Genomic DNA, 20,136 nt, shown 5'->3' on the forward strand with positions numbered 1-20,136 from the left:
ACCCTGGTGTGACGGTCTATGGGAGTCTCCCATGTGACGGCATCCCCTTGTTGGACCCCATGGTGGGTGGGGTCACTAGGAGCTGAATAGTTATTTTTAAACATGGATTCAACAAATTCAAAAACCACAAGCACCATTGCATCACAACCAAAGGAGGTCAGTTCCTCCAACCAACCAATTTATCTCATAGTACATAGTACTACTGAAAAACCGATGTCTAAGTGTTCCCCTTTCCTAATTCAAAAGTTGTTTGAATCAACTATTGGACATTTAAAGAAAATACAAAAATTGAGGTCAGGGGACCTACTGATAGAAGCAGCCTCCTCTCAACAGTCAGCAAAGCTTTTGAAAATGACATCTCTAGGAGACATAACAGTCACCATCACACCACACGCAAGTTTGAACTCATCACGTGGTGTGATATCTGAGGTCGATCTGATGTCTGAAGATGAATCAGATATCCAGATCGGTCTTTCAGATCAAGGTGTCACTGCTGTCCGACGCATCTCCATTCGTCGTGATGGCAAGTTGATACCAACTAAACATCTCATTCTCACTTTTGGAAAGCCAACATTACCATCATTTGTTACTGCAGGATATCTGCGCTGTCCAGTTCGACCATATGTTCCAAACCCACTGCGCTGCTTCAAATGCCAGCGGTTTGGACATTCTCAAACATCCTGCAGAGGAAAGAGCGTATGTGCACAGTGTGGAAGTGAAGGTCACCAGAGTGCTGAGTGTACCAATACTCCATGCTGTGTGAATTGCAAAGACGCCCATCCTGCCTACTCCCGGAAATGCCCTGCATGGCAGAGAGAGAAAGAAATCCAACGAGTGAAAACAGTTAGCAACATACCTTACCTAGAGGCTCGGCGCATGGTCACTTCAAGTGCACCATTGAAACAGAAGACATTTGCAGCTGTTTTGAAATCCACAAAGACATGTGCAGTTCAAACGAATATTTCAGTTTCTCCGAAAGAATCTCTCACTTGCCATGCGAAATGTCTACTGATCCCATCAAAAGAAACACCAGAAAAAGAGAATCTAAAAGCAAAAGCACCCCTACCTAAAACAGGGGTCACAACAAGAAACCTGGGTTCTAAGAAGGCAAGTAAGAACCCACTAAACAAACAGAGAGTGAAAGCAGCTCTCTCTAAATCTAAAAAATCAGAGGCTCAATCTATGAGTGAGTTCTCTGATATCTCTGATGAAGAGAATAATATGGAGGTGCCACAACCAATTTCACCTCCAAAAGGAAAATCCTCTGTGAAATTGAAGAGGGACACTTTTGCGAAGAATGCTACCTCAAACACATAATGGATAACAAAATAATCCAATGGAACTGTCGTGGTTTCCGCAACAACTTTTCTGACATTAAACACTTGACATTATCTACCTCATCTCTCTGTGTGGCACTCCAGGAAACCCATCTGAAACCTGGAGAAAATATTTCTTTAAAAGGATTCAATCTTTATCGTAAGGATGACGATAGCCACAACCGTGCCAGCGGAGGTGTGGCTATACTGGTTTCAAACCGCATCCCGTCCTTACCGGTACAAATAACAACAGAGCTGCAAGCTGTGGCAGTCAGAATTTCAATTGGCGTTACTGTCACAGTTTGTTCCATATACTTGCCACCAGATGTCAGAATTGATGAAGATGAATTGGATGCCTTGGTTGAACAACTGCCGACTCCATTCCTTTTACTCGGTGATTTCAATGGCCACAACCCAATGTGGGGCAGTCCCGACATAAACCGTCGAGGCAGGGCCATTGAGAGATTTATAGGCAATCACCAACTCTATTTATTTAATACTGGAGAAGTGACATACTTCCACGCCCCAACAAGAACATTTACTGCCATTGATTTGACATTAGCTAGTCCAAATCTGTTTTCAGCGTTTACATGGAAGGTTGGATGTAATCCACTTTCCAGCGACCACTTCCCAATATTTTTAGAATATCGAGGCAGAGAAAGCTGTGAAACAGCCCGTCCACCACGCTGGAAATTTGAAACGGCAGATTGGCCTACATTTTCCTCTTTGGCTAACATCACTGAGGAAATGGTCAATACTGCCGATATCAATGATGCAGTAGAAGTTGTCACATCGAGTATTATTCAGGCAGCCGAAAAAACAATGGGGAAAACGTCAACCAGATATCCAAAACATCCGAAACCATGGTGGGATCAGAATTGTGAGGTAGCATTTAAAAAACAAAAGAAAGCATGGGGGATCTTCAGAAGATACCCCACTGCTGAGAATTTGATAGCTTTTAAAAAAGCAAAGGCAAATGCCAGAAAAATAAGGAGGCAAAGCCAAAGGGATTCTTGGAGGAAGTATGTATCTAGCATAACATCTTCCACCAGCTCAAAAGCGGTCTGGGATAAAATCCATAAAATTAACGGGAAATATGCTTCTCACTCTCTGTCCATGCTGGAAAATAATGGCACAATAATCAGTGACATAAAAGGTATTGCTGATTGTTTGGGTGAAACATTTTCGTCCTCATCCAGCAATATTATGTATACAAAGGATTTTCAGGCTTACAAAGTGCGATCTGAAAAACAATATCTAAACTTCCACTCCCCATCTAATGAGGAATATAATGTGCCATTCAGCAGAATAGAACTATGTACAGCAATCTCTCGCTCGGGGAATACTGCTGTAGGCCCGGATAAAATCCACTACAGCATGATTAAAAATCTATCAGACAATTCCCTCAGTAATCTTCTGAATCTGTTTAACAGAATATGGACAGAACATACTTTTCCAGACTCTTGGAGGCTATCTATCATCATTCCCATACCCAAGCCAGGTAAAGACCACAAAAATCCCTCTAATTATAGACCAATTTCTCTGACTAGTTGTCTCTGCAAACTTTTCGAGAGAATGGTAAACAGACGCCTGATGTTCCTCTTAGAGGAAAAGAACTACTTTTCACCACATCAGAGTGGATTTCGTAGGAACAGAAGTACCACAGACAATTTAGTAATTCTTGAAACATCTATACGCGAAGCGTTTGTTAGACGGCAGCACTTAGTGTCTGTGTTTTTTGATATAGAGAAGGCCTACGATCGCTGCTGGCGATACGGTATACTCCGTGATCTGCACAAATTCGGATTGCGGGGTAATTTGCCAATTTTTATAAAAAACTTCCTGCAGAATCGTAGATTCCAAGTCAGGATGGGCAACACTTTTTCTAGGCCTTTCACACAAGAAGAAGGTGTTCCTCAAGGTTGTATTTTGAGTGTGACTCTGTTCCTAGTAAAAATTAACAGCATAGCTAAGTGTCTTCCTCCCAGTGTGAAACACACTCTGTATGTGGATGACTTTCAGATCTCCTGCCAGTCTAGTAACATGGGTTTCATCGAGAGACAGCTGCAAACCTCGCTAAACCGCATAGACAATTGGTCCAAGATCAATGGTTTTACTTTTAATGCAGAGAAGACCTCCTGTATCCACTTTTGCCGAAGGCGTGGTTTGCACCTGGACCCGGAAATTCACCTAAATGGGGTTAAAATCCCAATAGTCAATGAGGCAAAGTTTTTGGGTGTTGTGTTTGACCAAAAACTGACGTTCTTATCACACTTGCGCAATTTGAAGAGTAGATGTTTAAAATCTCTGAACCTTTTAAAGGTATTATGCTGCTCATCCTGGGGAGCAGACAAATGTTCGATGCTCAGGATATATAGAGCCCTCGTTCGCTCTAAGCTGGATTATGGATGTGTTGTTTATGGCTCTGCGCGAGAATCTACTCTTCGGATGCTGGATCCAATCCACCATCAAGCATTGCGTTTGTGCACTGGTGCATTTCGAACTTCTCCTGTTCAAAGTTTGTACGTGGATGCTTATGAGCCTCCACTATCTCTCAGGAGAGAGCAGTTGTCTTTGTTTTATTACATTAAACAGAAATTTCTGGCTAAACCTTCAGTTTATTGTAGAGTATCAGATACTCAGCTGAAAAGATTATTTACAGCTCGCCCAAGTTGTGTCCCTACATTTGACATTAGAATGGAGAATGTAAGCAGCACGATTGACCTGGACACAAGCAACATTTCACAGGTCGAGGTCGATAATATATCACCTTGGTCAACTCCTGTGATTAATGTTGACTTTAGCTTAAAGCAGTTTCCTAAGGATTCCACCCCGGACTACATCTATAGGCAGCACTTTGCAGAAATTCAACACTACGACAGGAATTTAATTCCTATTTATACTGATGGATCGAAATCGGTTGATTACGTTGGCTCAGCCTTTGTCTGCCAGGATGAGATCGTGGCAGAACAAATCGCATCGAATTCTTCCATCTTTACTGCAGAGTTGCAGGCTATTTACCTAGCCTTAAAATATATAATTAGTAAAGGTCATCGTCGCTGTGTTATTTACACCGACTCAGTTAGTGCACTTCAGGCTTTGATCTCACATGAACCTAGTTCTCACTCTATAGTGATTAAAATTCGCAAACTGTTTTGCCATCTTATTGCGAGTAATATTTTTGTAAAATTTTGTTGGGTCCCAGGCCATGTAGGTATAAAAGGGAATGAAGCAGCTGATGCAGCTGCAAAGTCAGCGGGTCCTTCTCAGCATGCAATGTTTGTTGAAGGAGGTGACTTGAAGCTAGTTGTTAAAAAACGACTAGAGGAGAGATGGCAAAATGTGTGGAACGCACAATTCCACAATAAACTACACGAGATCAAACCTGTGATTGAAAATTGGACACAGAAGAAACCTTATGACAGGAGATCAGAGGTCATTCTTACTCGTTTGAGAATTGGACACACTCGACTGACTCATGAATACCTTCTGACGGGTGATGACCAGCCTGTGTGTCAGTATTGCAATTGTACTGTAAGCGTTAAGCACATACTGAGCAATTGCACTGCCTCTGAAAGGATTCGTAGGCAGCATTTTGGAAATGCAAGTTTTAACGAGATTTTGGGCCAGAGGCCAAATGTTGATAAATTACTAAACTTTCTAAAAGTTACAAATATTTATAAACAGATTTAGTTGTTTGTTTATTTTATATTTATACCTTGTTACTATATACACTTTAATTGTTATTTATTTTTGTTATCGGTTCTACGTTTTTTTTTGGTTTTTTTCTGTTGTTTTATTTTGTTCTATTTTATTCTATTTATTATTATTATTTATTGATTTATTTATTTATACCATGTGTTGTGGCGCAGCTTGGCCTGTGTTGCCTTTGTGCCAAAAAACTATTACCAACCAACCAACCGAGAAATAATTCTTATTGGCTATTTAGTAAAAAACATACAGTCATAATTACAAAATTAAATTTAGAATTTACAGAATATATACAAAATACATGAATATGTTAAATTGTTGTAGGCAAAAGTTTTCTTTTTGTTAAATACAATCTGTTAAATATTATCTACCAATTTTAAAAATACTATTTTTATTATATTTGTAGCTACTTTAATAAAACTATAATAGTGGCAAACATAATGTAATTATTAATAGAAAATAGCCTAATAATGAAAAAAATTTAAATAATTCCAAAAAAATGAATATTTTTGTAAAATTATGGAATTACAGTAGAGAGTCGAAAATCGGAATCAATTGGGGACTGGGGTTGTTCCGATTAGTCATTTGTTTCGATTACCCATTATGTACGAAAAAATACATTAACCTGTCTGATGTTCAAATTTTTCTCCATTGCGTGTCAGTTTGTGTTGAATTTTTCTCCGTTGCGTGTCGCTTTGCGTTGAATTTTCGTCAATTTTAAGCCTAATGAAAATTTTTATAATAATAATCGAGGCTATTGTATCGTTAAAAATTATTTCTTTTTGTACAAACAAAATAAATATATTGAAGAATATAAAAACATGAAAATTATACTTTAGAAATAAATCTAGTATCAAAAACGTTCGATTCAGCACGACACAGTCCGACTGAAAATCGTTTCGATTACTGGCCATTCTGATTACCAGCGTTCCGATTAACGACTCTCTACTGTATTACCACAAAATAAAATGAACCCTTTACCCTGATGATTATAATGCAAATAAAAAATAATGAATACTCAAAAAGTACATAATCATTTTAATTTTACTAATATTTTTACTTTTTATGTAGTTAAAATACAGATTTGCATTATCAACAAATTTTAATATATATGTTTATTTCTTGCTGTAATTGTTTATTAAAATTATATATAAAATATTTTCAGAAGGAGTAAAATTTTTTAAGAGAACAGAAACAGATGAAGAAATTTCATTATGGTGGAAAGAAATGAGACCTAAAATGCTAAATGTAAGTTTTATTTAAAAATAAACAAATTTTAATATTTTTAAAAATCAATTTTATTTAGTAAGTCTTGTAAAGTAATGTAAAAACCTAGCTTGGACGTTACACCAATATATGTACTTAAAAGAGAAGAATAAATCGACACGAAATGGCATTAACGAGCTTTTAATTCTTTGCAAGCACTTTCAACATTCCTATAAATGTAGTCTTCAGGGAATAACTGAAATTGAATGCTTTTTCAGAACAAAATTGTAAAGCACAAAAACGAAATGGCATTAACCAAATAGAATACATAACTTAGAACATAAAATTTTAAAAACATTTTAAAAATCACAGTGTCTATGCACATGCACTTAGAAATGTGGAGACAAACACATAGAGAGGTGTAGGGAAGGTGGAGATAAATGGTTAGTTAGTATTATTTATTTGCTTGTACAAATTGACCCAAATGTCAAGCATCTTGAGGGTGAGGGAGTTGCATGGAGACAATAACATGGTGAAGAGTGACTTCCAAATGAGCACTAGGCTTCTTTCGGAGCTCTTAAATAATACAGAGCAGGCTTTTTTTCAGTAATTCTTATTCTACTTAAAGAATTACAATGTAGTTAACTGTAAGATGTGAATTAAATCTAGAATTTCTTTTTAGGAGGCTTTGATGAAAGTGATCAGATAATTTTTATCTAAAACTGTGATAATTAATTTTTCATACATTGTTAAATAACAAAAAAATATAAAACATGCAAATTTTTATTCTTAAGTGTAATAATATACTTAGTTTTCTGTATAGATATGAATGTTTTCATAGTACCATATTTAATTTTGTAATTAGCAAATTTTCATATGCTTAAAATGATATTTTTTTAAAATTAAAGATTAGATCAGATTTAAAAAAAATTAATTTACATCATCACTATTGAAATTCTTCTTAGCAATAACAAAGAAAAAAGAAAGAAACAAAGAAGAAACTTCTGCATTCATTTCTCATTTGATGAACTGATATTGACTATATGTTAATAGAAAGAGTCACTCATTACAAAATTCCTTCTTAAAATAATCCATAAGTAGTATCTTTAAATACAGATAAATTAGCTTCATAAATTATGAGAGCTTGGAGTCTTGTTTTGTCTTCAAATTTGTTGGAAAATTAAAAAAGTAAATCAATAAGATTTATTAAAGCAGTCAGTCTCATATCAAGTAGGTAAATTAGAAAAAATTGCATTAGTTGATTGCTATTCAGTCTGAAATTTTAATTTTATCTTATTAATGATAAGATAAAATTAAAATTTCAGACTGAATAGCAATTGACTAATGCAATTTTTTCTAATTTACCTACTGCAATTATTAAAATTATTGAATTTTATTATTATTGAAATCTTTGAAATCTTTTTATTAATTAAAATGAATGTTTTCAGCTTTGATACAACCATAATCAGGTTTTATAGAATATTGAATACATATTTGATATTCTATGCAACTTGAAGGTGGCTAGTAAAGAAAGCCAAAAACATGTTTGAAAGTGCTTCTGACCTCCCTTAACAAGTATAGAAATGCCAGTTTTGTGCTATCCTTAGAAAAACAGATGAACAGAGTTTATTCATTTTTCTCTCATCTAAGGCAAAAGTCTCATTTTTATAATACTTTAGGATCAATTTGTTGTAAAAGAAATAAAGATTTTAAAAAAAAAATGGTAAATACATATATAAAAGAGTACAAAATGAACAAACTCAAAATTAGTTAGAAATTCGAAAATATGAACATTGTTTTTTCTGAATACTAGTCCATTATTTTTATACTATCTAAAAATTTGACATTTCATTATAAAAAAGACAAAAGAATGTATAGATTCCTCAAAATTAGTATTAAAAAAAATTCAATAATATGAACTTTATCCCTTTTCCATATATTTCCACTCCTGCATATATAAATTTCAGATTTTCAATATCTTTATCAAATTATCAGGAAGAATTACTTAAAATTTTTTCAGTTTGTTATCCATTACTATGATCTTGTTTTCTTTGACTGATTTAAATTTTATAACTGGTATTTATGAATTAATTCTAATTCAAATGAATTTTTTTTATTGGAATGAGTGATAACTTACCAATCAAGTTGATCTTGTTCAAGGTCTTCATTTATATAATTTAAAATTTATTGCAACCTTGTTAATTATCAAATATTTAAGTGCTAATAGGTAAACTACTATACTTTTATAATTCTTATCAATAAACTCATTGGAGAAGTTTCTATTTAATATAATATAACACCAATCACTTTTATGTTCATTAAAAAATCTTGATCTAGATAATCAGCTTTACATTATATGAATAGTTCTAAATTATTAATAGTTTTTCTGATAATTTTTAATATATTGCAACTAAATTATTTCAGTTTTGATATTCATTAACTTTGAAAATTATATATACACATTTTTTTATTTAAAAAAATTTTATTTAAAAATATTAGAAAATGAAATTACAAGAGCTTTTGTTGGTGAATATATATAAAGTATAAATTCTAGGGAAGATTGAAATAAATAAATTTCATTGATAAATAAGTAAATTTACTGCATAATATGCAAATACAGTAGAGCATCAATTATCCGACTCAATTGGGGACTGGGGTTGGTCGGATAACTGAAAAGTCAGATAACCAAAAAGTATGAAAAAATACATTATTAGTATAGTGTATTAGGTCTGGTCTAAATACTAGCCTCCCTTTCATGGTCGAGCCAGTGCTGCCAGCTAAAACATGCAAAAATTTAACAAAAATAATATTAAAGTAGCCAAGACATAACCAAATATTGTAGTGCCACATCACTAGCGGACATTTGAATTTGCCGACTAGAACGCGGTTGGTTAATCGGGGGTCGGATAATCGATGCTCTACTGTATAAGCACATGTTTATAGACTTTATATATAAATAAGAGTGTATATTTTCACTGAAAGAATAGCTGATTACTTTTACTATAGATATAATTTTCAACCATCATAATTTACTCAAAAAGTAATTGGAGTTCATGAGTCTTCACATATATTTTTTTTATCTCTGTCACCAGCAGTTAATATGTAACTAATAAAAGCTTGATATAAATTGTTATTTATTTGTTTTGTGTAAAAGGAAAAGTATATTTTTATTTCAAATTCACTAAGATTATTTTCTTTTCATTTTAATAATCATTGTAAAATGTATACTATGGGCTGGCAATTCTGTTTAAATACCAGTTCACTCAGGAATTTATAAAAAAAATTCTAGTCAATAGGTTTTGAACATTAAATTAGTTTGAAGAGTTAAATTTATTATTTATTTATTACAAAAAAGCAATATTTAATAAAATTGAATATTATAGGCTAAAATTGAAATGTTTCAAAAATGAATACCTCAAAAGATTTGCTAAATTATAATGATTATATTAATGTCGCAGAGGGTTAATCACCTATTCAAGAAGTATTTTGCATAGCTCATATTAATCCAGTGATGTATTACACCTCCATTCATAGATGATGATAACTAAATTAATATTTGAACTTACTCAAAAATTTCTTTATATATTTTATTATTATAATAAAAATATATTTGTTATGAGTTATAGCAATATTTTCAACATCAGTATCAACTTTTAAATTATAAGCAATATTAGTTAAAATTTTCTAGTATTAAGTTGTACTTTTTTTACTATTTATTTAATGTTTTTATGAATAATCATTTGCCAAATTATACTTGTTACTAATTTTGGCTAATAAATTATTTAATAACCAATTTAGGATCAATGTGTATATCATTCAACTAGAAATAATTGGGTGGTGTATATTAATGGTTACAGTTTTGAATTCCTTTCAGAGTCATTGTTTTTCTAAAACTTATTAAATTTAATTATTGAAAGATATTTACACACCTGACTAATTTAATCAAATTTAAAATATATTAAAAGACATGACTCAGAATAGCATTTAAACTTAAAATTCTTACTTAATATGCAAGAATGTTATCAATTACACACTTAAACACTCCTTAAGTCAGCTGTTAAATAATTTATTATTAATTAGCATTAATAATTAATATAATTTAGGAAATGATTAGTGTTTAGTATCTAGGTTAATATTTGCAGATATATTTTTTCTAAACCAAGACATTTACTTGTAATTTTTATGAAATGTTTTAAAAATTTTTGGACATTTTAATTTTCGGACAATTAGTTTATAAAGTATAAAATTTTCATAATGGAAAATAGATTTATTATATGTTTAGTATCTTGTTTCTTCATAGTTAATGTGATAAAGCATGCAATCTTTGAGCAGTATTTTTCAAGAAATCTTTAACATTTTGAGGTTTATCAGCAAATCATTGCATTAAAATATAAAGCTAGAATATGATAATTTTAGTTTTAAAAAATTTAAAATAATTTTCTGTTAATTCCTGTAGTAAAAATATTAATATTATTAATGTTTTCAGATAATTCATTCAAAAGTGAAAACTTTCAAACATAGAGTTTTATTTAATAATAAGAGAAAAAGAAGAAAATAAAGAGAATATAGTGAAGTTTTTAAATATTTTCTGTACAATATTTTACAATAATGTGGAAATAAACTATTTATAAATGATATTATAGTGTGACTAATGAAAATATAAATGGAAACAGATCAATGTTTGTCCAAACTGAAAGTAAAACCAGAATATATCTAAAATTAATTTAAAATAAATAATTTGAAATAATAATTTTTGAAACAAACGTCATGGCTTAACAACTTCGTAAAATACCATCTGTTATGCTACATTTTATATACAGACATTTAAAAACTTGTATTTTATACTGTAAATAAATAAAATTAAAAAAAAAGCAGTCGATTTGGATTTAGGTTAAAAGTCGCTCATCTTGAAAACGGGTTTTCCAGTATTTCCTATTTTTCTTTATTTGTCTGACTAATAAGTAAATTGAATGATGTGACAGTAAACTTCCTGTAATTATTTTTGAGTTGTTTTCTATTTCATGTAAATGATAAAATTAATAAGTTTTTAAACTAACTAATATACATAAAATGTAAGATTAAAGCGAATAATTTTAACCTAATTTTAATTATTCATAAATTTACAAAAAATGGCTTTGGTTTTTAAATTTAATTGTCAAATATTTAATAGAAAATCTTTAAAAAATTTATTTTATTTCTTCAAATTTGCATAAGATTTTTTGACAAAGTAGTAAGAGAATTGACAAGTTTGAATAGTTCTTTTCTGTACAATAAATGATATACTCATATTTCTTTGACACATTGTTTTTAATAGGAATAATAATTTGCACATTATTAGAAAATTTTAAATCAATAAGATATAATTGACATAAAAACTGTAGACAAAGTATTTTATATGATAAATTTTGATTGTATTTAAAATTATAGTTTATATAGCATGCAGTAAGTACTTTTTTGTTAGTTTACAAAAAAATACTATGAAAATGCAAGTGCAAAACTGGTTGCTTAAGTGGTAATTTTGATAGAATAAGTAAGATTAAATATGAAAGTAAATCAAGTTTCCATATTGTTTAAGCTCATTTGTTGTTGGCCATGACTCTGTCAAGAACAATTAATTTCATTATCCAAGTTTCTTTTAAAGATTCTGGAAATAAATAGAAATCCTTCAATATTTATAATGTACAAAACCATAAAATCTTTAGGTCAATGTCTTAAAAATAATTCATATTATTTTGAATAAAATGATTAAAAAATTTCTGTCTTTTCATTGTTCTTTTTAATATACTTTTATGAAAATATACTGTCTAGATTCATTTATGTAGTAGCATTATTATTATTTCTATAGCAACTAGGAAACTCTTTAATTCTAGTTTTTAAATTTAAACCATAATGTAAATAGTTCATATGGAGAATTAACTCAAAGAATATCTGTTGTGGTTTTCGACAAGTATCAGTTTGCCCGAGACGGTATTTCTGTAATAACGAGAATCGGTCCGACGTCAAGACATTTTGTACAAAAGTATTAAAATTTCGTGTCATCACATGTATTTCAGACCGATGACGTCTCCTTTGATCACGTCGTTTGCAATATGTGCAGTTTGAAAACAGGAGGAAGGTCTCTCCCACACTTTCGGTGACTTCAGAGCAGACTGAATACAAAGAGCATTTGCATCATATTTGGCTCCCTGTAAAATAAAAACACAGTTACATTTTATTTAGTTGGAGTTTATTTTAAACAAATTTTGTAAGTCTAAATCGTGTGGGCAACTCGCAACCCGCATTAATATTTTGCTCAGCCGTATCGCACAAAATATTAGTAAACATATATCAATTTCCCACCTTAAGGAAGCATGCTGCAAAAATTTTATCATTATTTTCTACAAGTTATGTATGTGAACAGATTTTTCTGCAGTGACTTTAGTAAAATGTAAACAAGAAATCAGCTAACAGACACATCAAAACTAATTTAAAACTAGCAGTGACTAATATTCAACCAAATATTCAAATATGTTCACATCAGATCCAGAAGTCAAATTTAGTATACTTATGTTAATTTATAATCATATACCAATTGTGATTTATCTGCATTTTATTTCTTTATTCTCTTGTGTGTGGCCTGCGTCAGTTCAAAAGTTTTAAAAGTGGCTCTTTCGTAGTAATTCCCCGTTTAGATGATACTAAACATATTGTTTTATACAGTAATTTACTCATGAAATGCAATTGGTATGATAAGCTTAATAAAGATGTATTTAATATTTTTTACATGGGTCAGTATTATTTTACAGGACTTTTTTAGTATCAGTTAACTGATATTAAAAAAAATTTTGAAAAAAAAACAGACTTTCTCTGTTGACTAATACATTTTTGAATTTTGAATGGCTTCTTTTGCTTTTGCACTAAATAATAACTCTTTCTAACAGTAGTGACAGTGATTTTCCATTACTTTCTTTGTTAAACAAATTATTAATCAGTGAAATATTTTAATAACATTTTTTCAATATGATATAACACATTTTGCATTAAATCTTTAAGGTTAAAAATTTGATTAAAAATGAAATTATTTCATATTACTCCAATAAAAGATAAGATAAACATTATCGATTATATTAGACATTAATGACATTTTAAGTATAAAATGCTTAAATAATATATAATAAATTACATCTGAGAAATGGAGTAAAAGCTTTGATTTTACATTAATATGAAGTGAGGACTATTTCATCATTATATCTAAACATAAGATGAAATGTTTTTGTAAATACTACATATAATAGAAATAATGGCAGTTAAGCTTCCATATAATTGTATCAATTATCGTTATCGTTTTTTTTTCTTTGAAAAATAAAGCTATGACAAAATGACAGATGTATTACGGCGATTACGAAAAAATTTCAATAAAAAAAATTACTGGACGATTATAATATTTTAAGAACATTATTTTACCGCTCGCGGCTTCATACTAAATTAAATAACTTTCCACCCGGTTAAACTCCGATAATGGATATTAACCGAGTAATTTAAGATAGAAAAGCAAAATTAGGAGAGAAATTTTTGGAACGAAGCGTAAAGTTTTCTTTATATTGTCATTTTGCGTACGATTTCTTGTGAAATTGTTTTATTACAAGAGTACGTTGGATAAAGCTTACCGTTCCAGCGGCCGGTCCTCGAATCTGTGCATTGATCATTTCTAATTTGGGCGTCCTCTTGGCCACATCGATGTGCATGGAGGTGGCATCGACTCGTCCCGTCACTAAAGGTCTGTGAGATCGACAATACACGTCTTCCTTCAAGCGAAGGTCGGTACAAAAATTGCTAAGAGTCAACTTGACACCGCACTCTCCGCACCTAAAACATCGATCGTGGTATACCGCCTGCTGATTTAATTCTATCCTTTCTGTAGCGTAGACGGGATGCTGACATTTCCTACACACTTCCTCCTCCTTTTTCGTCTTCTGATTATCCTTAATCCAGATCTCGCTTTCTTCCTTATCTTTATCCACTTTTCTCTCCTTGTAGGAACCGTTTTCTAGTTTGATCCTGGGTATTTTGTAGTCCAGTTGATAATCCACGTCGGGGAGCGCGTACTCTTGTTTCGTCGTCATATTTCCCTCCTCTGTACAGTTAGCATGCTGTTGCGCGCGATGATACTTGGCGTACGCGCATTGTGGAGGTTGCAGGCGACACGTGCAACGTCGTTCGTCCGTCGATTCGCGCGTAGTGGTCTGACGACTTCTCATAATCGTGCCGCTCTTCCCCAATGTTTCCTCCGTTCTGACTGACTAACGAACCATTGTAAATCGAGTTTCCGACAACCGGTTTCGATTTTTTTTTCTTTTTTAAATCTGTTTCGTTTTTAAATCTCCGCGGAATAACGTTTAGGCGCTTTAAACGGGTTCGAAGAACGGAGGTAAATCGCCACTCGATTATATCGAAACAATAAAAAGAAAAAAAAGGTCTACCGGGTTAGACTTTATTTAAATGAGTTCGGAAAGAGTTGGTCGTCGGCGTGAGGTTAAAAAATAATCGTCTTTTTTAAAATTTATAAATAGGTAACGCGATTTAAAATAAACACGAAAATGCGGGCGGGAGTTGCGTTTCGAGAAAATGACCATCGGTGCGAAAAGGAGGTCACGTGAACGCGGTCACGGAACGATAGGTGCCAAACAACTGAAAGAATACTAGCGGGATGCGGCACTTAAACACGAAAAACATCTTTTTTCTTTCGATGTTTTCGGTACTTTTCTCGCCCTCTCACGGTCTACATTTTCTTCCCCCCTCCTCGTTTTTTTCCTTCAATGCTTCGAATTTTAAAAGCCGATTGTTTACTCCGATCCGTCCATCGTTTTTCTCCTTCGTGTTCGAAAATTCTTGCCACGTTAATTTATTCGTTTTATAAATTTGTGTTAATAAACACGCGCGTGTCTAACGTGAGAAATACGTTCCCGAATTATTATTTAATGTCTATAAAATTGCGTAAAGACAGAAGAAAAGGCGGAACAAAACTGTTTCAGACTTTATAAAAAGCAGTTTTTATTGGCATTTTTAGTGATTTCTCGCTTTTCAAAATAGTCGTTTAAAATTAAAAAAAAATTTAACACGCTTATAGATCGACCAGAATCATTACGGGTCGTTTAAGCTAATGGATGGCGAAAACAGAAACCTAAATATCTAACGCTAATTTTCTCTAACGGTGAAAAAATTAATTTTAACTCGTATCAGACATTATGAAGAAGGGAGGGGAAAAAATGATTTAAAACTCAAATCGAATTTTATTGTCGGTAATTTAAAAAAAAAATGTCGACGGGCATCGATGTATGAAGTAAGAGGTATCGTTGGGTTAAGTCTTATGGGGGAGGTGAAGCAAAAATTCTGACCCCGGTGGGTCGCTCGACCGTGTATCCACCTCCTAAAAATAGTGTTTGTTGCCGGTTTTATTTTTGCACCGGTCGATTTTGCTGCGTGTCTAATAACGGGAGAGAGATACGACGAAAACAATTAAGAGTCGATAGAGCGGGCCTAAACAACGTTTGCTTTGTTTCTTTCCGCGGTGCGTGATGTCCACCGACGGAAAGTCGACTCGACCCTTCCTTTCCGAAATCAAAATATAACAAACAATATACCGTAAATCAGATAACTTTTGATAGGAATTTGCCATATCTACGATACGCTACTGTAAATTTGAAACGTAAAAACAGCTAAATTTAAAATAAAAACAAAATTTTTTTTACCGTGGTTTAATAGCCTATTTTCTTTCGATTTTATTCGGTTGACGTCGAAAAATCGAAGAATTTAGTTTAAAAAAATCTCGAATGAGAACAAAACCTAATCTTACTAATTCTAAATTCGGAAAATAAGTTCCTTGTTTATTTTTTTTAACCTTGTAAAGCTCTCGCTAGTATCAGCAACGGTCGATTTTCCGGGTATAATGAATTCCTCCTCTTAATTTTTATCTGTCATCGAGGACTTCGTAACAGAGAGGCGTTTAATGACATCGGGTAAACCACCGACAGAAATTTATCTTAATTAATACTTTCCGTTTACGAAATGAACTAATTTAGGGTAATTTTGAAAACCGAAGGAACAAATTAAGAAATACAATTCAGATATTTAAACGTAAATTTACGTTTTCTAATCGATTTTACCATATTAATTAAGAATATAAATAGGCCTATTCTGCAATGTAACCGAGTATATCCCTATTTCAGAGCTAGAAGATACAGTTCAAGCATTATATTTGCATGAAATTATTTGTAAACCTTGTCACGCATATGGTTTATAACAGTTACGTTATTGCAAACAGATGTATAAAATTCGTTAAACTGCTTGTTCCCTTGTAAATTTGCAATGTTTTGTAATTTTTTGATGATATTGGCTCCCTAAGTCGAAACGATGGATACAAGTTTTATGGCATTTATAAATTCGCTTCGGTAAATTCTGATAAATCTGTAAGAAAGTCGAACGATTTTATACAGTAATTATTTTTTGTAGTGATTAAACTTTCGGCAGTTCATTCGATTATAACGTTTTAAAAATTATTTATAGCGAGAAATAAATACGAGCGGTTCGTAATTACGTCGGTAGAAAAAAGTTTTTGTCACGAGCTTTGTTCGAATTTAAATGACGGATCGACGAAGGAACTTTTGTTTCTAGAATCGAATTAGAAAAAAAAAACTTTCATAGAACAAAGAGAATTTCTTTTCCCGAAAGCGCCAGATCTGTTGCAAGGTCGCGTATGGCGAGGAAGTGTCCGTTTTTGATGTTCGACACAAGGTCGACGGGCAGGTCTCCGGAACGTCTCGTCAAAAATGCCATTCGTCGATACTTCGTCCTTGTTCTACATTTTTCTCCTATCGATTCTTTTTGTTAATTTCGATTCGCACGGTTCGAGAAATCGTGCAATCTATACATAATCTTCCCGCATATAATTACAAATGCACCTTTGGAGTCTCCTAACGGAAAAAGTATTCTTATCGCTAGATACAATCTCGCCATTCTCGAAAGCGTAACGAGTAATTTGTAGACAATAAACAGCCTTTACGGCCGAGCGTAACGGGTAGAAGTTATAATACAAGTAATAATACGACCGAAATTAGTTGGAACTCCATTCAAAATTTACATCTTCGTGTTTAGATTTCCGTTTGGAACTGGAATGGCAAATTTTTTGCCATTTATATAAAATCCAATTCGGAATCGATTCGATTCGTTTGTACCTTTTTATCTTTGAAAGCAATTCGTGTACAAAAACCGAGTCTAAAATGAAAAGGGGGGAAACCGAGATCGGCTTATTAATATTACAAGAAGAAGAATTTGAAGATTATCCCCCGGAAGATCTTTAAATTCAACGCTGGATTCTCTATTAAAATTTGCTATTATATAAATTTAAACGCAAGAGGTAAATTTTATAGTAGAATTAGTAATAAGACAATTCTTGTAATTTCGGAAAAAGTCAATCGTAACAGTGGAATAACTAGGAATTTTTTCCTTAAGCAAAATACCACAAAGGGTCTTCCGATGCTTAGAGCCTAGTCCTTTTACATTCATGACAGTATAAAAACTTTTAAATGTTAGAAAATATTTTCATTTTATTGTAGTTAGGTATATTAAAAATTTATTTTGTTGTAAGAAAATTTAAATCGAATAAAAAGGAAAAAATTTCAAAAAAGGAATCTACAAGAAGATAAAAAAAAAAAAAAAAAAGCTATTAGTTGTAACAAAAAAGAAACAAACGTAAAGAAAAATTACAAAATCACAAAACACAAATGACATAGTCAGTATTTTCTTATTTGTATACTGTTATAATATAAAGTGTTGTGGTGCAAAATTACACAACATTTTACAAAACACACATACAAAGATGCTAATATATTTTTAATGTAATTAAAGAATTCTGATATTTATACAATTCCGTAGAAACAGTGCCTAGGGCCCGGTCTGGACCTCTTACGTCACGGGTTTTTAAGCGTTGCTTAACCGTATTTAATAGTAGTTACGCCACTGATTGTAACCGACTCACTCCGTAATTCCACAATTATCTTTTTCTACTGAAAACAAAATATTAAACATGTTTATAAAACAATTCTGTCGAACAAATTTATCGTTCACAATCTCGAGGATAATTTTACATAATTTCCTTACAAATTTCTCAAAAATATTCGTAATAACAGTAATTTAATTTATAGAAAATGCTATTATTATCGATTATGTAGTTACATATAATGCATATTAAATATTTGGTTTCGGTTGGGTAACTTTTGTAGATAAAATCTCAGTTAAAAGGAAAAGTATAGTTCTTAATCGATTTCTGTATATTACAAAGGTGTGGAGGTCAATTGGATAATCTTTTATTTTTATGTAAGCAAAACAATACGTGCCGTGACTAAAATGTAGGCCTATAGGCTGCCTGATAAAAACAGCCTGAAACAGTACTTAATACAAATAGATGTATCTTTATAGACACAGTTAAATAACAAAAGAAAGTATACGTTTACAAGTACAATTTTTAGTGTTATTAAGTTTTTTGGTTCGTTTTCTAAAGGAATGTCGTATATTTCGGTTAAATCGATTTACAGAACCCGAAATTCTTGATTGTTAACATGGCCGAAAGGTGTGGATTGCGGGTTAACGAATGAAGAGTCACACCCAAAGAGAATAATAATGCAAATGTCTTATTTTTTACTGTCGCAGACCTTACCTATTAGTTACGAAACAGGACTAAAGTTTGTCATTCTCGATTTTATAACTTCCTATAAATATTGAACATCTGCCATTTCCTGAATTAAATGTTCATTGACTTACATCAAGAAATTAACATCTTTAATTTTTGAAATATATACATTAAATGAATATAAAAAAAAATAAGGAAGTTGATAATAAATATACATGTAATTACATGCCTTTAAGATATTTTTCTGGATTTAACCAGGAAAGTAAATTTATGGTATAATAAACTTTCTAATCATTTTTGATGAACAGATAATAGTTCTTTGAATGGAATATAAAAACAGTAAACTCAGTATATCTGTATTTATGACTTTTATGAATAAAAATGAATTTATAGAATAATATAGCTATAATAAAAGATTTATTTCTCTATTTTTCTATTTATGGAATTTATTGTTTAAGATAAGAATGAAATCTTACCAGGAAAATTAGCTCCACCTAAATATTAATTCTAATTAAAGTTCTTTTTGTAATTAAGTTTTTACAGATGGCTGATGATACATAATTAGTTTCATACAAAGTTGTGGAAATCTAACAGTCACAATTAACTGGAACCTAATTTAACTTTGTCCTATTAATCCAATTTTTAATACAACAGATTTATAACATAAAATTTTTAATTTGCGACTATTATTTTGTTCTTTTATGTTAATAATGATTAATTTATTTGTTCTACATTTTCAAATATATAAATATAAAATTACATACTAATAAATAACTATAAAAATAAATAATAGTAACTGTAATTAATCTGGAAAAAAAAATGCTAAATTATCTTTGAAGTTGTGGAGTGGATTCAAACAAACAGAAGTTTCATCTGTCATCCTCTAAATCTATTGTTTTTTACTTTTATTTTACCTCTTTCACTATAATTCCAATGAGATTGAATATAGGGCATATGGGGTGGAGTTTGTTAATATGACTGACTGCAAGGTCTGCTATATATTATAATAAAAGTGGGTAGTTCATTTAAAATACAAATAAATGCTATGACTATTGCATTCTAATTTTAACTATTAATAATCAATATAAAGCACACAGTTAATATATAATAGTAATTTGAAACTAGTTGCTAAAATTATATTAAATAAATGTAATTATTAGGGGAAGATAAATTTAGCTGTTAAGAAATTCTAATTAGTTTCAGTAACATTTATTAAATTAAAATAAGTATTTTTAGAAA

At 31.5% G+C, this 20,136-nt stretch overlaps 3 protein-coding genes across 9 annotated transcripts in view; 1 reads left to right on the forward strand and 2 right to left on the reverse strand.

The window, feature by feature from the left end:
• Positions 1 to 11,099, forward strand: part of LOC136975930 (nucleolar protein 8) — a 32,564-nt gene extending 21,465 nt beyond the window's left edge. For all 3 annotated transcript variants that reach the window (XM_067271097.1, XM_067271099.1, XM_067271098.1), the window contains exons 10-11: positions 6,193 to 6,275; positions 10,720 to 11,099. In XM_067271097.1, the coding sequence (XP_067127198.1) occupies positions 6,193 to 6,275; positions 10,720 to 10,791 (155 nt within the window). In that variant the 3' untranslated portion in view covers positions 10,792 to 11,099. The remainder of the gene's footprint in view (positions 1 to 6,192; positions 6,276 to 10,719) is intronic.
• Positions 11,100 to 11,621: 522 nt separating this feature from the next.
• Positions 11,622 to 14,586, reverse strand: LOC136975931 (uncharacterized). Its single transcript, XM_067271100.1, has 2 exons — positions 13,880 to 14,586; positions 11,622 to 12,418 (listed from the first exon to the last, which is right to left on the reverse strand). Exons 1-2 carry the CDS (start codon positions 14,468 to 14,470, stop codon positions 12,272 to 12,274), a joined length of 738 nt encoding a protein of 245 aa, XP_067127201.1. The 5' UTR covers positions 14,471 to 14,586; the 3' UTR covers positions 11,622 to 12,271.
• Positions 14,587 to 18,080: 3,494 nt separating this feature from the next.
• LOC136975875 (IQ motif and ubiquitin-like domain-containing protein) overlaps positions 18,081 to 20,136 on the reverse strand; it is a 31,020-nt gene continuing 28,964 nt past the window's right edge. For 4 of the 5 annotated variants that reach the window (XM_067271020.1, XM_067271022.1, XM_067271021.1 and 1 more), the window contains exon 13: positions 18,081 to 18,274. In XM_067271020.1, coding sequence (XP_067127121.1) covers positions 18,243 to 18,274 — 32 coding nt within the window. In that variant the 3' untranslated portion in view covers positions 18,081 to 18,242. The remainder of the gene's footprint in view (positions 18,275 to 20,136) is intronic. The other variant, XM_067271024.1, reaches the window with a different exon arrangement.

Source organism: Centruroides vittatus, unplaced genomic scaffold (assembly GCF_030686945.1).
Source record: "Centruroides vittatus isolate TY-2023 unplaced genomic scaffold, ASM3068694v2 contig_391, whole genome shotgun sequence".
NCBI classification, from domain to species: domain Eukaryota; kingdom Metazoa; phylum Arthropoda; class Arachnida; order Scorpiones; family Buthidae; genus Centruroides; species Centruroides vittatus.

Excerpts from the sequence above, each read along its gene's own strand:
- LOC136975931 (XM_067271100.1), bottom strand. The coding sequence starts at position 14,470 with ATGAGAAGTCGTCAGACCACTACGCGCGAATCGACGGACGAACGACGT. Across the intron at positions 12,419-13,879 it reads GAGGACCGGCCGCTGGAACG|GGAGCCAAATATGATGCAAA; the intron begins GTAAGCTTTATC and ends TTTATTTTACAG.